General features: G+C 41.2%; 1 protein-coding gene and 1 long non-coding RNA gene across 5 annotated transcripts in view; one reads left to right on the top strand and one right to left on the bottom strand.

Moving 5' to 3' along the window:
- Positions 1 to 6,918: 6,918 nt before the first annotated feature.
- LOC129179714 (uncharacterized) lies at positions 6,919 to 15,238 on the top strand. Of its 2 annotated transcripts, none has more exons than XR_008570048.1 (3): positions 6,919 to 7,283; positions 9,621 to 9,680; positions 14,861 to 15,238. It is a non-coding gene; the product is annotated as an uncharacterized LOC129179714 (long non-coding RNA). The 2 variants fall into 2 exon arrangements; XR_008570047.1 differs by lacking the exon at positions 14,861 to 15,238 and adding an exon at positions 10,136 to 10,891.
- The window catches only part of txnrd2.2 (thioredoxin reductase 2, tandem duplicate 2), a 37,047-nt gene continuing 30,033 nt past the window's right edge, over positions 8,320 to 15,333 (bottom strand). For all 3 annotated transcript variants that reach the window (XM_054773319.1, XM_054773316.1, XM_054773317.1), the window contains exons 15-17: positions 9,914 to 9,985; positions 8,732 to 8,829; positions 8,320 to 8,612 (exon numbers count right to left, since the gene is read on the bottom strand). In XM_054773319.1, the coding sequence (XP_054629294.1) occupies positions 8,489 to 8,612; positions 8,732 to 8,829; positions 9,914 to 9,985 (294 nt within the window). In that variant the 3' untranslated portion in view covers positions 8,320 to 8,488. The remainder of the gene's footprint in view (positions 8,613 to 8,731; positions 8,830 to 9,913; positions 9,986 to 15,333) is intronic.

Raw genomic sequence — 15,333 nt, 5'->3', positions numbered from 1 at the left:
TTGTCATCACTTTGAAAATGTTCAAAATTTCACACATACAGTATTTGGGCATTCGTGTGGATGGTTAGCAATGTAGTACACACCACATAAAAAGAGTACAGTTTGGAGATCTTCAATCAGTAGTCAATTAGTGCAAATTGAGTTATCAGGACTATAACCCCTGAGCAGGAGGTAGGAGGAAGTGTTGGCGGACCTGCTTGGACAGATAGCACAGTTGACATCATCATCAATAATTCCTGTCATCTCAGTTTACCCGAGGCCAGAGAGGCTACTTGGGACAATGTCAGGGTGCACTTGAGAGCTGCAGCCCCCACTCAAAGGTCTCGAGGAGGAGCCAGTAACATTGAGGTTTAGCGATTGGCGTGTGTAGTGATGCCCGAGAGTGGTGGGCAGCTTTAGAGCTTGCCTTTCCTTGCTGTTGGCAGTCAATACCGTTGCGTTATTCACTACAACCAATTGTTAATCAAAAAAAAAAAAAACTGCATTCCAAAAATGGCATCCGGGCAGCACTTTGCACACTCCTGCATTAGACCTATTGTACCTTGCTTGGGTCCCTATGAGCAGTGGCGGAGGGTGGGGGCTGGAGCTGACTTTTGACCCCTGACCAATTGCAGCAGAGTAGGCGTGGTTGGCTGCCGAATCTGAGCCTTCTGGGCCAAGAGGAGAAGAATGCAGACTTACCCTGTACACACCTTGAGATTTATGGAGTGTTTTATAAAAGTAAGCTGGGATCCAATATAATTTTAAAAGCAGGATAGGGCCCCTTTAATGATAACCAACACAGTTCAGAATTGAAATAACAAAAAAAACCTCCACAAACACTCAAAATAATTCAAAAGTCAACTCCCAGGGCATGCTCTTGCACCTGTGACTACATTTGTTTGTGCTTAATAAAGATGTGCTCTCCCAAGAATTTGATAACATTTTGCACAATGAAAATACAGTACCGACTCAAAATAATCCACAGTCAGGGAAAGCAGAGTAGAAGTGATGGGACGAGCAAACGAAAAAGGGAGAATTGCATAAATCCAGCACTGTTTGAATGGCCTCATGAGAGTATGCACTGAGAAACAGCAAATAAGTGCAGCAATAACCACAAAAACACTCTTAATATTTGCATGTGACCTTCATCCATCTTTTATCTATTTGTAACTTTGTAAGCTGGCAAGTCAGCCGAAGAGTATGCGTGCTTGTGTTGGATGTACAATGTATCATACCCTGACTCCCTACTTCCTGTTTTCGTTGGGGAACTTTGCTGGTGTGAACGAAGAGGCTGGTGAGATGTGAGGAGTGAATAAGACAGCTTTATTAATGAGCAAGTCTCATGAAGAGCATTATATCAGCATGCTTCAACCATCCTCCCTTGGAATGGTCAGCGGGGAGGCACCCGCAGCCGTAATGTTTTTATCAGCTCCATTTGAACATCCCTTTTAGAGATGAAGCTGTTTCTCAATGCTCATGTCCACACAGGGCCGAAAGCAATCCTGACTCCCATGATTTGATTTTGTTCTTCTGAATAGTTGTTGTCCATCATAACTCAATTGTTCATAGGCATTGTATGATTCAACAAGTTGCATTTAGTTGCAGTTCCACAGGAGTGAATGGCAACGAGCAATTGCACTCTTCATATGTGATGGCAAGGTTAACTGCATTACAAGTGTTTTAACCTGTAATGCATGAGTATCATATTTGATACAGTACATGTGTTTGAAGACCTCAAAGTCATTGGTGGAATATTTCTCGTAAAAAAAAAAAAAATGTATACAGCAGTGTTTCCATATACAATAATCCCTCGTTTACATGGTTAACTGGTTAATTCCTTCTTTATAAATGGAATACAGTATTTTTTGTCGTTATGGCATAGAAAACCTGTTGATCTACTAAATCCGATTTGTAACATTATCAGAGCCCTCTACGCATGAGATAACACACCTGTAGTCATCTTTACATTCGTATTACCCAATATGGTGGACGTAATCAGAGGAAATAAGACATTTAAGGCATAAATAAGACTTGTGCTTTCATTTCCTTGTGGTCAAGATGATGTCCTAAGTGTAACGAATTTGATTGGCCCCAACTCGCTTAACGTTGCATCAATGTGGATCAAAGACTGCTGTACAAAAAGGACAAACTATCAACATTTTACACAGCGCTGTACAGTAAGCCTAAATCTGCTTATTGGACTAAATCAAGTAAAGCTTTTCAAAATAAGTTAATGCAGTAGGTCCTCGCTTATCATGGAGGTTACATTCAGGGACCACTAGCGAATGGCAAATTGATATACATAAAAAAGTCAACTTCTGACACACGGCCCCCCAATAATGAATGAACTAATGATGACTAATGACTAATAATGAACTAATGAATGGAATCAGAGTCATTGTAGCCAGTCACAGCATACAACTAAGGTGTGTTAAAGGCCCGCTAAACAAAGTGTGAAATCTCACCGCTTGACAAAAAAGCATTATCAGTGAAGCATACAGACATAAAAATTGTGGGCTTACCGACTTGTGGTCTCGTGGTGAATGATATTGGTTTTCTGCAGAAAAAACTGCCTATTTTCGGAGAAAAAAATTCAATTTTTGTTTTTGTTTTAACTGACCAATTTAAAGCCATTTTATACTGTCTGACTTGAAACTGAATTTAGCTCGATGCATGTTTTGGAGTAATACGAATAAATGCAAAAGAAATTGTTTAATAAATCATTTTTAGTGTAAATTAACATTAATTAACCAAATAAAAAAAAAAAAAAGTTTGGGGTTCGGATCAATTGCACACCCTCTGCCTTGCAAGGCTGTACTATTACACCACCAGGGAACGACAGATAAGTGGGTGAATTAGTTTATTCTGCCCTGTACTATCAGTCAGATTATACGTCTTTTCTTCCTCACGTGCCTCGGGCTGACTTGGTGCTGTACGCCTCACGGCATGGATGCCCATTTGTAGAGAAATTGCCCCTTTGGGCAAAATGGGGCCCTACATGGACCGTGGGGCCCTATGCACAGCACACGTTCTGCGTGTAGGGATTGACTAGTGACCGGTTCACAGTATACCCCACCTCTCGGCAGCAGGGATAGGCTCCACCTAAAAAAAAAAAAATGGATGGATGGCCAGTTCTCAGTGGTTGCTTTGGGTCATACCAAAAAGCAGTGTACGGGACGTCTTATTTAGCGGTAAAAATCAGCAAGTTGTGTTGCCTTTGCAATCAGACTTGGCTCAACCCAGTGAGTGTAGTTTGGTATGCAAATGTACACAATATCCCTTCAATAAATCTTGCAATTATACAGCTTCCTGAGTGACAAAACATCTTCGGAAATGATTTGTTAGAAGAGGTTGGCATTATAATTGCTCCAAACCACAACATAAAGCAATGTTGCACATCCTCTTCTTGTTGTTAGCTGCAGGCAGTCGTGTTCTACCAAAGGGTTGCGGTGTGTTTGACCCATCTAGATAGGCTGAACCCAACCACAGTGTGACAGCGAGCTCCTTTTCAAACATCCCCTCTGATAAAAGCCACAGTGGCAGCCATGTGTATTGAATTTAGACCATTCCTGAGGGTATCCTGTTCTTATCAGGGGTCAGATAAGCTCATTTCACAGGCCCTCACCTCCTCTGGGCTACCATTGGGACCCTGCACTGACAAGAGACGACCTTCTTCTCGCAGTGTTTGTGGTTGAAAGAAAGTCAAGAAGAGATGCGAGTTGTTGACTGAATCTTTCTGGCGGTTGTAGCGCAGTCTGTGTAGCCCTTAGATCAGCCAAGCATAAACAAGACAACCTTGATATTTTTGAAGGGGAGTACTTTAACTGTAAAGGGAGTCACAGTCCTGGAATCAAGAAGACGACGTGTCCTTGGACTCAGGAAGTGTTGCTGCTCAACACTCTTGTTCTCACAGTTGTTATCGTGAGTCCATTATTAAACCTTTGTGTTTAATAGGGGTCGCTGGGCTGATTCTCCTGGAAAACCTGGGACTCAAGCACCACACCTTGTCCGGGCCCTGAAGGCATCTCAGACTGACATCCCTTCAGCCAGATACTGGCTGGCAACACAACAGAGCAGTCATAATCGTCCCCTTTTCATTTCTCATGGATAATCCTCGCCAAGGTTGAGCCTTTTCTGCTCCTTGCGTCACTTTGGCTCTTGTGTTTACACAAGGTTTGTAACGCTTTCTCCTCCTCCAGAGGCTTTTGCGTTGGCTGTGGAGCTTAATACCCGGCATGTGTGTTTTTGAACGTGCGTCTGAAGGTTCTGCTCTTCGTTGGAGCTGCTGCAACTCAAGAGCTGAGGTGACAAAGGCCCGGTGAATGTCTGACTCACAGACAACTGTCAGCATTCAATGGAATGGATTAGGACAGAACGAAGAACCGAGCAGAGCCTGACATGTTGACATGTTCTACTAAGTGCATTTCAAGGTGGCTTTAGCCTGTTTGCTCCATTGTAGAGGGACATACGAGTTACAATTGCTAAATGGGGCTGACTAAGGTGAACTTTACTCTGTCGTCTGGCTTTGGACTGACACTGGCAGACGAAGGCTGCTGTGGATCCCGAGGAGGTTCAGGGGTTTCAGAGAGCCATCCTTAACCAAACAAACATACTGGAATTTCTACCATTGTTGGTGAACAGGGTTGAGTGACAGGGCTGCATAGCAGAGCAGCCTGTCAGCAGAGACGAGCCCGGGTCAAAGTGTGACCACCCCTGGTGACACGGCTTCATGTGAAGACTAAGCCATGTAGCATGAGTTAAGATCACCTGTACTAATCCAGGGTTTTTATTTTGCACATCCGATTTTGTGCAGTAATTTTGGAAACTAAGTGAGCTTCATTTAAAGCCTTTGTGTAAGAAAAACTGCCAAACAGACGTTGTTGTTTCATGTGCAATTTGTCATCAAAATATAAGAACGTCTACTTGTGGCTTTACTGGGAATAATGAGGGAGGATATTTATTGCAAACTCCTTTCCAGGAACTCTAATAATGAAATAGTACTGCATGTGTCAGCCCATTTTTATTACAACTGGGGCGACCCCGCAGCAGGCGATTTACCTGTCTACAGTTTGAGATCCATAGCTTCATATTCAAAATGTACTCTAAGAATATTATGTTGGCAAGACCCCCTTCTATCAAAAATGTATTTTTAGTTCATACAATGGAGAACATTAACTTCTTAATGCAGGAGATGAAATCTATGAACGTGTCCTCTGGCCTGTCTCTCGGTCCATTATTCAACATGTGAATTATGAACAGCTTTCCATGCATAATAAGCACTGAACATTTGACTTTTCAGTCTATTTATCCTTTGCTGCAAAATATTTCAGACATAAATTACAGTATTTTGAACATTATTATCTTCCCACAAGCTTGATGGCAATGAGTCATGGATGCAATATATGTTTGTAGCAGATCCCCGCTTATCATGGGGGGTTACCGTTCCGGGACCACAAACAAACAGGAGGATACCCTGGCATGTAACAAGAAATAAACACTTACACACTCATATACATGCAAAAGAACACTATTTTATACAAATATAATTTATAAATGAGTATAGAATAGTATAGTTTTGCATGTGTATGAGTGTGGAAGCATTTGTTTTCATACCCGTATGCATTGCCTTTGCAAATACACAATCAATAATTAAGAATAATTAGAATAAGTATTAAAAAAAAGCTCTAATGTGGGTTGTGTGTTGATGTAGCACATGCATGGACTCATGAAGGACAGCAGACCATCAGAGGACATCGCAACTTTAATATGGACACTATGCATCGCCAGTGTTGTTACTTTCCATATAAATTATATATAACAAAGTTTGCAAAGTCGGCGGCCAGGAGACATCAGCCCGGCACTCCCCAGTTTTGGGTTTTAGTGCAGGTCATCATTAGCTGGCTATACCTGAAAGTTGAACCCTGATCCCCCGTGCTGCTCAGAGGAGGCTCACTGCTCAAGTTATAAGATGGGAGAGACTGATCAACAATGTCTAATAATCATTCCAATTAAAAGCATATATTATTTAACGTTTTTCGTGATGTGCACGTGAGCAAGAACATTCTTCTCTGTACACGAAGGAAGGACAGCAGAGGGGAAGTGGAGGGTAAAAAGTAAACAGACATTACAGTTACCCTGATGGACTGAATGACTTCCCTTCCTTTGCCTTGCACGGTCTCAGAAGTGCCTTGTTAAGGGCAGGAACACCGACTGGCTTGGTCCAGTGGCCATCCTCACCATCTCCATCCAAAACCCACTCACCCCCCGCTGTGCAGCACCAGAGCATGTGAGCCCTCTGTACTCAGAGTGATAGAGTCAAGCTGTTCCTGCTGAGCAGAGGTCAGGGTCCTTCAGTCAGCACCTCGGTTTGGAACAGAGCACACAGGAACCCCCCCCCCCCCCCCCCATCCCTCAACAACCGAGCTGAAACTCAGCTCTTTCGCTCCCGGACTTGGTCCAAATAAACCTGGTAGCCCGCTCTCTCTTTTTCCTCTTTCCATCTCCAGGCACGCTGTCACTCCCCTCATCACGCTCATTAATCAGACTGGACAGATTAGACATCACATCAAAATAAACTACACCCATCAGCCTCCATTAAGGTCCCCAAATTTGGGTAGCAAGCCCTCCCCGCTCCTCGTCCGCCTAGTAACCTTACGCACGCTTGAGGATGTCCAGTTCGGTCGTCAGGTTGAACATTTGAGGACTCTGGCAAACGCTTTTATCTGCTATTTTGGCTTGATTGATATATACAATTGTGCTTATCTTAATGGTGATGACTCTTTTAAGCCCTGACCTTGCCTCCATGTAAACACACAAGAGATAACCCGTATCACAAATCCAGTCTATGCTCCGACTTCAACAAAAAACATATTAATTGTGGGGATTAAATTAATGTATTGGAGGTTAGATTTGATCGTACACACACCTTTATTTAGTCTGGCCCACTCAGGACATGATAATTGACAGACAACAGTGCCACCTTTGGGTATGACTGAGAACTACAGCTGCTGCAGAGCTGCTGGTGCAGTGATGCAGAGTATGACCAGCCTGTAGATGTTTATCATCCTGTTCTACTGCTTCATGTCCTGGCAGAGAGTATTAGTCACAATAAGTTGTGGTAATACTGGACCTTCCTAAACCCTCAGGGACCCTTCTCCCTGGCCAAGTCTTTCCTGGAGGACTGACTGACAACTACGGTCGACTGTTTGTGTCCGTCCATGGGAAATGGGGCGGCGTCGCTGCAGCGACAGTCCTGAGGCCATCCATCAGTGTCATGGCGGGCGGCGTGTAAGGGGTCTATGGTATGTGTCACATTCAAGACTAATGGACAGGAACTACGGCTACAGAAACAACAATATTTGTAGAATATATTTTCAGAAAAACCTGCTCTGTGTTTCTTGCACTTTTTCATCAACACCTTGAGAACAGGCTTTAATCCTGATTTATGAGCATGCTCCTCCAAAAGACACAAACATGATTTAGTCCACTTTCATAATCCAGTGGATCCTCGGTTTTCATTATTAATCCTTTCCAAAAGGTCAGATGAAAACAGAAATGTACGGAAACCAAAGCTAAACCGTTCCAGACACCCGAAAATATATTTTATAGAGAATAAATATAGTTTTATATGCAGAAAACAATGCACAGCTGACTTCCGGTCCCGGTTGCTAGTTTGTTCTGCTAACTAATAGTATGCTAACAAGGAAGTTTTATGATAAAAATACAATAAGAACACAGTTGGACTCCCATGATGATTAATAACACGAAAAGATGCACGCCATATTGCACACTATCCGGAGAATGCACGCATACCGAGGCAAAATTGTGGCAAAAATATTTGACGTTAACCAGAAAACACACTAACTGGGACAGATGCTAACCGAGGTTCCACTGTATCAATGATGAATGAAATGGACAAAGAACATTTTATATAATTTATACCTTGATTGAAGACTCTTTTTGGCAAAGACGGCGATGAGTGGAGAAGAAGGACGGGATGGGATACCATCTTCGTACTTTGCGATGAATTCTTTCTTGAATTCAAGTAGTTTCTCACCTTCTTTATTAAATTGCTGGCACTCACAACCTTCTTTGTCCCCATGGCGGGTTATTTAGCAGTGCCACTCAATGTAAAAAAAAAACAAAGCACAGTGAGTGCTTTTTTTAGGCACTTGATTCCGTGGAATGATACAGCACAGGGCAAACAGATGACTTTATACGCGCAAGATTTCACAAAAACCGGGGCGACATTTTCAAGAAGAACTAAATCATATAAAAACTACGGCGTTCGAAAACCGAGGTTTGACTATACACCAAACTTGTCTTGTTTATCAAATAAATTCCCATTTATAGTCACCTGTCTACCAGGTGTTACCTTGAGTGACCAGCACAGCATGATGAGGGGACACATGGAGAAGTAAAGGATAAAAAAGAAAGAGCGGCTCAAATATAACTAACGTTTTCCTACCCTGTGTGCTCCACATTCAGAAACCGAGGGGACTTAACCTCAGCATCCGGTGACAGTGGCATCCAATCCAGAACGTTTTGTGATATTGACCTTGACTAGCTCCTCAGCACTTGTCGGGTGGATGCCCACTGTCTCTAAGAGGTGCGAATACGTAGCCCCACACCTAGTAAACACACACACATACAAGTTATCATTCACTATCTCTGCAGCACCATCTTGATGTGCTGAAGTGACATCTTCATTTCAAACATCTTCATCTTCAAACAGTAGCAGTCAACTTACTGGAAGCCCATAGCAAAGCCCTGGGTGACCTCTCCTGCATTTGAACCAGTGAAGTGCAGACCCAGGATCTTCTGGACACCAGCCCGCTCACATATCACCTAAGAAAGCAAGAAACCCTTTAAGATATGCTGGCGGTTGCATCTGCAAAGTTTGGCAGAAATAATAAATATGATTTGACGATGATTACAAAAAATAAAAATAAATAAAATGAAATAAAACCACTATGTTTCGTGGTTACAGACGCCCATCCATCTTCTATGCCGCTTATCCTCATTAGGGTCGCGGGTATACGGATTTCTATGCTGACCTAGTGCGAGCGACAGGGTACACCCTGGACTGGTCGCCGGCCAATCACAGGGCACATATACATGTACAAACAAACATTCAGTCTCATATTCCTACTTGTGGACAATTTAGAGTCGCCAATTAACCTAACACGCATGTTTTTGGAATGTGGGAGGAACCTGGAGTACCCAGAGAACCTGCAAACCCCACACAGACATGCCCAACGGAGATTTGAACCCAGATCTTCCTGATCGCCCGACTGTCTGGCCAACATGCTAACCACTAAGCCACCAATCGGCCCGGCTACATACGCACTCCCATAAATTATTAACACTGTACAAAACGAAAGAGAGCGCTAATTAAGTGCACTTGGCGGAAGGATATGTAGGCAATAAAATACGTAATCTCTACACTGGGGGATGACAATGTCACTTTCATTCTTTTTAGTTTTAGTGCTCAGAAAAGGGAAAAATGCCACCATTGGCTGCATGCCTGGTCCAAGCTGCTCAAACACCATGACCATGTGAAAGCATATGTTCCTATGAAATGGACAGTGACAACTAAGCGAAGTGGTTTCATAATTGAGATTTCCTCATCCCGATAGGCCTGTCTCTCCCTCCCTTGCAACGCCCTTCCAGTGTACACGTCAACCGCAGGGATAAAAGTAAGGGGTTGTTCTCTCTTTTTGATTACCGCTTCATTTAATTCTTGTATTTAATCTTTTTATTACTGTATTTGACATGTCTTTCATGTGTTCTGTGTACAGAGTGACTTAGGTGGTAATTTATGTATAAGTTCCTATTTACACAAAACCCGACTAGCATCGCTGTTGTAGGAACAGAACTTTTTTTTTTCAATACATTTTAAAAAAATACATTTTACACAATTGAATCCAACCTTTAAGTAACACTGGCTGGCATCACGCTCCGCAACAGTGAATTCTAACGGCTTGTAGAAAGCATGGAAAACCTGCAAAGAAGAAAATCCATGTTATGTCTCAAAAACAGTTGCAGATTGTTTTAACATCATATTACATAGTGCTGCCAATCAGCTAGATCTAAGGGGCAGGTACGCTGAACAAAAATAATAAGATATCTGACATAGCCATTTCACCTACAGGAAGTGAAAATGGAAGAGAATATGGTACTGGACTCCTTTTTGATGCTGAAACACTTTCCACTCTACAGTGAAGAATTTCTACAAGATCACATAGAGTGTAGAAGATAATTATTTCATCCCTTACTGAATTTGTAAGTTTACCCCCTTACAAAGACATGAAGTCTATAATTGTTTTGGTATTTGTTTTATTTTGGGAGAGAGAAAAATAATGTCACATAAACTCTGAATTTTTTTTTTATTATTTCGGTATCAATTAGGGCTGTCTAATGATTAAAACTTTGAATCAAATGAATTACATTTGTCAAATAAGTTGACCATGATTAATAACCATTTGTCGCTATGTGTGAAATATGCCCATTTTTGTTGTATTGTATGAAGAGAAAAACAAATGCATTTGTATGTATTCACAGCTTCAAATGAACTGAAAATTTCCATCAAGCTAAAAGATACCACACATCTGAAAATGTATTTGCCGTACACTAGTCTCTTTAATAGCAGCAGAACATTTGAAACACTCTTTAACCGTGTTATTTAAGCCATGAAGGGTTGCGTTCAAAGACAACACGTCATTTAATTTTAATTCAATATTTTGAGTGTACTTTGAAGGATTTTTCCGAGCAGACTTAAATGCAGCAAATTGTACTTCCGCATTAAGAGTTGCAAAGTGAGTGATAAGAATATCTACGTATTGGTTTTGTTTGTATTTCTGTTTATTTAGACCACACATACACGCATAATAAAGACCTTGTTGTGATGTCCAGTGAATGAGTGTCAGTGAATCCATCTCGTGGTCGTCTAGTGACAATGCGGAAGTGTCTTTTCCAGGACAAGCTGAATAGAGACGTGTTTGTGAGTTGGATATACATATATGGTGTTGAAATTGTACTGTTGTTGATGTGTTGAGGTCAGAATAAAGTTACTTAACAGCGGCAGACTGTGTGACTGTGGGGACGCTATTGTGGCTCCGCCTGCCGTCATGACAGAGATGTGGCTTGACATGATGCGCATGCGTTAACGACAGTAAACATTTTTACGTAATTAATGAAATAAATTTGTTAACGGGCTATTTTTGACAGCCCTAGTATAAATTAATGTGTATTTTATTGAGTAAAGTAACTATTTGATCCCCTACCAACTAGTAACGATTTTGACCCACACAGACTGGTTATGTGCCCATGAAGCACACAAATGATTCCTGTCCCTTCAGCAAAAGGCTTGGTGGAAAAAAAATCACTGTTAGTGGGATGAATTCAAAATGGAAAAAATGCAAGATTACAGTCAGATTAAAACGTGATGATATTTATAGCTTAGAGAAAAGCTGTCTCGCAAGAACAGGGCAGCTGTAAGTCTATCAGACTGTGAACTATGGTATTGCTACTGTGGATGATAATACACATAATATGGAAATGGCAGTGTGCAAAGCAGAATTGGAACAGAATAATAAGTACTTCAAGCACACTTGCAATAAACCTTGCAACCCAACCTACCTCGGTGTTCCCAGCATCTCTAGTTTGCTTGGGTGGGTGGCTTCTGTTTTTTCTGTTGAACAGCTGCTGCGGTGTTAATGTCCGAGTAGATGATGTAGTAAATCTACATTTGATCAAAGTTACTTACGATTTTTCAGATCTAAACACGACCGTTGCATAAGACTTCAAATCGTGATTGTAGCATCGATTTCACTACTTCCTGGTACGGCACTCTACACATCGTGGGAACTGCAGTTCTTTTAGCTAATCTACTGCAATCTATCAATATTTAGTAGTAGCAGTTAGAACTGCTGTCATCATTTTAACTTTTAGAATTTTTTGTTTTTGTTTCAATTTGTGGAAAGAAGTTCTAAAGTTAAATGCATCATGCTTAGGTTATGCATGCAAAGTTATATAACATGTCAAAATGTACCTGCATTGTTTCGTGACTCAGTTAAATAAAAAAGTCTGTTTGTCCAGTCCTATATTTTGTCATTGTAGTTTTCTTAAAAGTAAAGTAAAATTAAAAGTAAAAGTAAAATTAACTCTCGTACTTGTGAACCCAATATTGTGTATCGTCTCATGAGCTGAGTGTATCGTGACACCCCTTGTAATCAGTGTTCTTACTAATAAGAAATTAAATACAGAGAAACGTCATACAGTGTGCTACAGTACGGCACCTCGTCCTGAAGATGCGGGGTCTTGCCTGACCTATAACATGCTTCCCACTGTCATCCTTCCATAAAGAGGAAAAGACAGCATTTTGTTTGACCAGCTGGAGAACAGCAAGTCAAATGCATTAAAGATATTTTCATGCTCTGCTGAATGAATGAATTAATTCATTTGACTGTCAAGATGGTGGATTATATATCCAAGCTCACCAGAAGCTCACCTTTGCAAATTGGTAAATCTATAAAATTAGCAGAGGATCAAATAATGATTTCCCCCAGATCTGCTCATGTTCTTCATCCAACTCATCCAACCATGCCTCATTCTGTTGAATGGTTTATTATTCCATAACATTTAAACTTCATTAAACCCAAAATGATATGGTTTTGGTGTGCCTTTGTACGTGTGCCAAACCAATAAGCTTCAGATGTGTGTAAATGCACACATTTCTTTTCAAATGCAGGAAATGTTTATTAGTTCTGCAGCCGGAAATATTAGTGTCAGTACTCGATAAATGCATTGTCTAGGCTATACATGACAGGACAAAAATGCACATAAAAGTGCAGATGGGTTTTTGTTGACAGATGGAACAAAGATTTGGCGCTATATCAAAGTACACCCAAGTTAGCAATATGCCTCACACACAAGTCACACTTGGCACGTGGCTGCAACTAAATTTGGTAATTAAGATGCCGCAGTTTAGTTAAATATAAGATAGAACTCAGTGCCTCCAAACCATCACGATGCACACGTGGACAAAATTGTTGGTACCCTTCGTTCAATGAAAGAAAAACTCACAATGGTCACAGAAATAACTTGAATCTGAAAAAAAATAATAATAAATACAAATTCTATGAAATTTAACCAATGAATGTCAGACATTGCTTTCAACCATGCTTCAACAGAATTATTGAAAAAAATAAACTCATGAAACACGTCTGGACAAAAATGAACCTTTTGAGGCAATCACTGCAATCAAACGATTCCTGTAACTGTCAATGAGACTTTTGCACTTCTCAGTAGGTATTTTGGTCCACTCCTCATGAGCAAACTGCTCCAGTTGTCTCAGGTTTGAAGGGTGCCTTTTCCAGACGGCAGGTTTCAGCTACTTCCAAAGATGCTCAATAGGATTAAGGTCAGGGCTCATAGAAGACCACTTTACAATAGTCCAGTGTTGTCCTCTGAACCATTCTTGGGGGTTTTTAGCTGTGTTTTGGGTCATTGTCCTGTGACCTGTGACTGAGACAAGCTTTCTGACACTGGCCAGCACATTTCTCTCTAGAATCCCTTGATAGTCTTGAGATTTCATTGTACCCCGCACAGATTCAAGACACCCTGTGCCAGATGCAGCAAAGCAGCCCCAGAACATAACAGAGCCTCCTCCATATTTCACAGTAAGGACAGTGTTCTTTTCTTGATCTGCTTCATTTTTTCGTCTGTGAACATAGAGCTGATGTGCCTTGCCAAAAAGTTAAATGTTTTTCCTCATCTGTCCATAGGACATTCTCCCAGAAGCTGTGTAGATTGTCAACATGTAGTCTGGCAAAGTCCAGTCTGGCTTTTTTATGACTTGTTTTCAACAGGGGTGTCCTCCTTGGTCTTCTCCCATTAAGTCCACTGTGGCTCAAACAACGACGGATGGTGCGATCTGACACTGATGTTCCTTGAGCTCGAAGTTCACTTTTAATCTCTTTAGAAGTTTTTCTAGGCTCTTTTGTTAGCATTTGTATTATCCGTCTCTTTGATTTGTCATCAATTTTCCTCCTGCGGCCACACCCAGGGAGGTTGGCTCCAGTCCCATGGATCTTACATTTCTGAACAATATGTGCAAATGTTGTCACAGGAACATCAAGCTGCTTGGAGATGGTCTCATAGCCTTTACCTTTAACATGCTTGGCGATAATTTTCTTTCTAATCTCCTGAGACCATTTTTTCTTTGCTTCCTCTGGTCCATGTTGAGTGTGGTACACACCATGTCACCAAACAGCACAGTGACTGACTGTAGTCCTATCTATAGGCCCACTGACTGATTACAAGGTTGTAGACACCTGTTAGTGGACACACTTTGAATTAACATGTCCTTTTGGTCACATTATTTTCAGTCTTTTCTAGGGGTACCATCATTTTTGTCCAGGCGTGTTTTATGAGTTTATTTTTTTCAATAATTCTGTTGAAGCATGGTTGAAAAGCAATGTCTGACGTTCATTGGTTAAATTTCATAGAATTTTTATTTATTATTACTTTTTCCAGATTCAAGTTATTTCTGTGACCATTGTGAGTTTTTCTTTCATTGAACGAAGGGTACCAACCATTTTGTCCACATGTGTACAGTATATGATGATACACTCGGGTAATGACCAAAATCAACAGTCAATTGCTTCACCCAGAGTAGCATAGTTCCTGTGCAGTCTAATGATGTTGGGTCAGTTTATCAGCATGACAAACTACTGAAGATTGCGCCATCATTAAATTATATGAACAGGGAATGCTTTGCGGGATGCAATTGTGTTTATGTCTCTGCAACAACCAAATAGTATATTTTCAATATATTCACTTCTCATCCTCACTATCATCTTTTTCTCCTCTTTAGGGTCGCGGGGGCATGCTGGGCCTATCCCAGCTGACTTGCGGCGACAGGCGGGGTACACCCTGGACCGGTCGCCAGCTAATCGCAGGACACATATAGACAAACAATCATTCACACTCACATTCATACCTATGGACAATTTAGAGTCGCCAATTAACCTCACCTGCATGTTTTTGGATGCACATGCTAACCACTAGGCCACTGTGCGGCCCTCATCTTTATCCCATCATGTGCAAATAATGGCTTTAGTGTTTATACAACACTGAATTGCAACAAAAAAATATTTCCATTGTGACAGCACACAAATTAAAGAAAAATGTACAAATGGCGGATTAATCTTAACAACACTGGGACGCAATGGCAGCTGAGTGAAAAGAAAAATGTAACACTGGAAAACAAATCCCAGTTGTTCATTACGGTGTCACATTTAAAACTCCTGGCTGAAGATGTGTGTTTAATGCATTTAATTCAAGGGG

The sequence above is a fragment of the Dunckerocampus dactyliophorus genome, chromosome 4 (genome assembly GCF_027744805.1).
Source record: "Dunckerocampus dactyliophorus isolate RoL2022-P2 chromosome 4, RoL_Ddac_1.1, whole genome shotgun sequence".
In the NCBI taxonomy this organism is placed as follows: domain Eukaryota; kingdom Metazoa; phylum Chordata; class Actinopteri; order Syngnathiformes; family Syngnathidae; genus Dunckerocampus; species Dunckerocampus dactyliophorus.
This window is presented reverse-complemented; position numbering and strand designations above follow the sequence as displayed.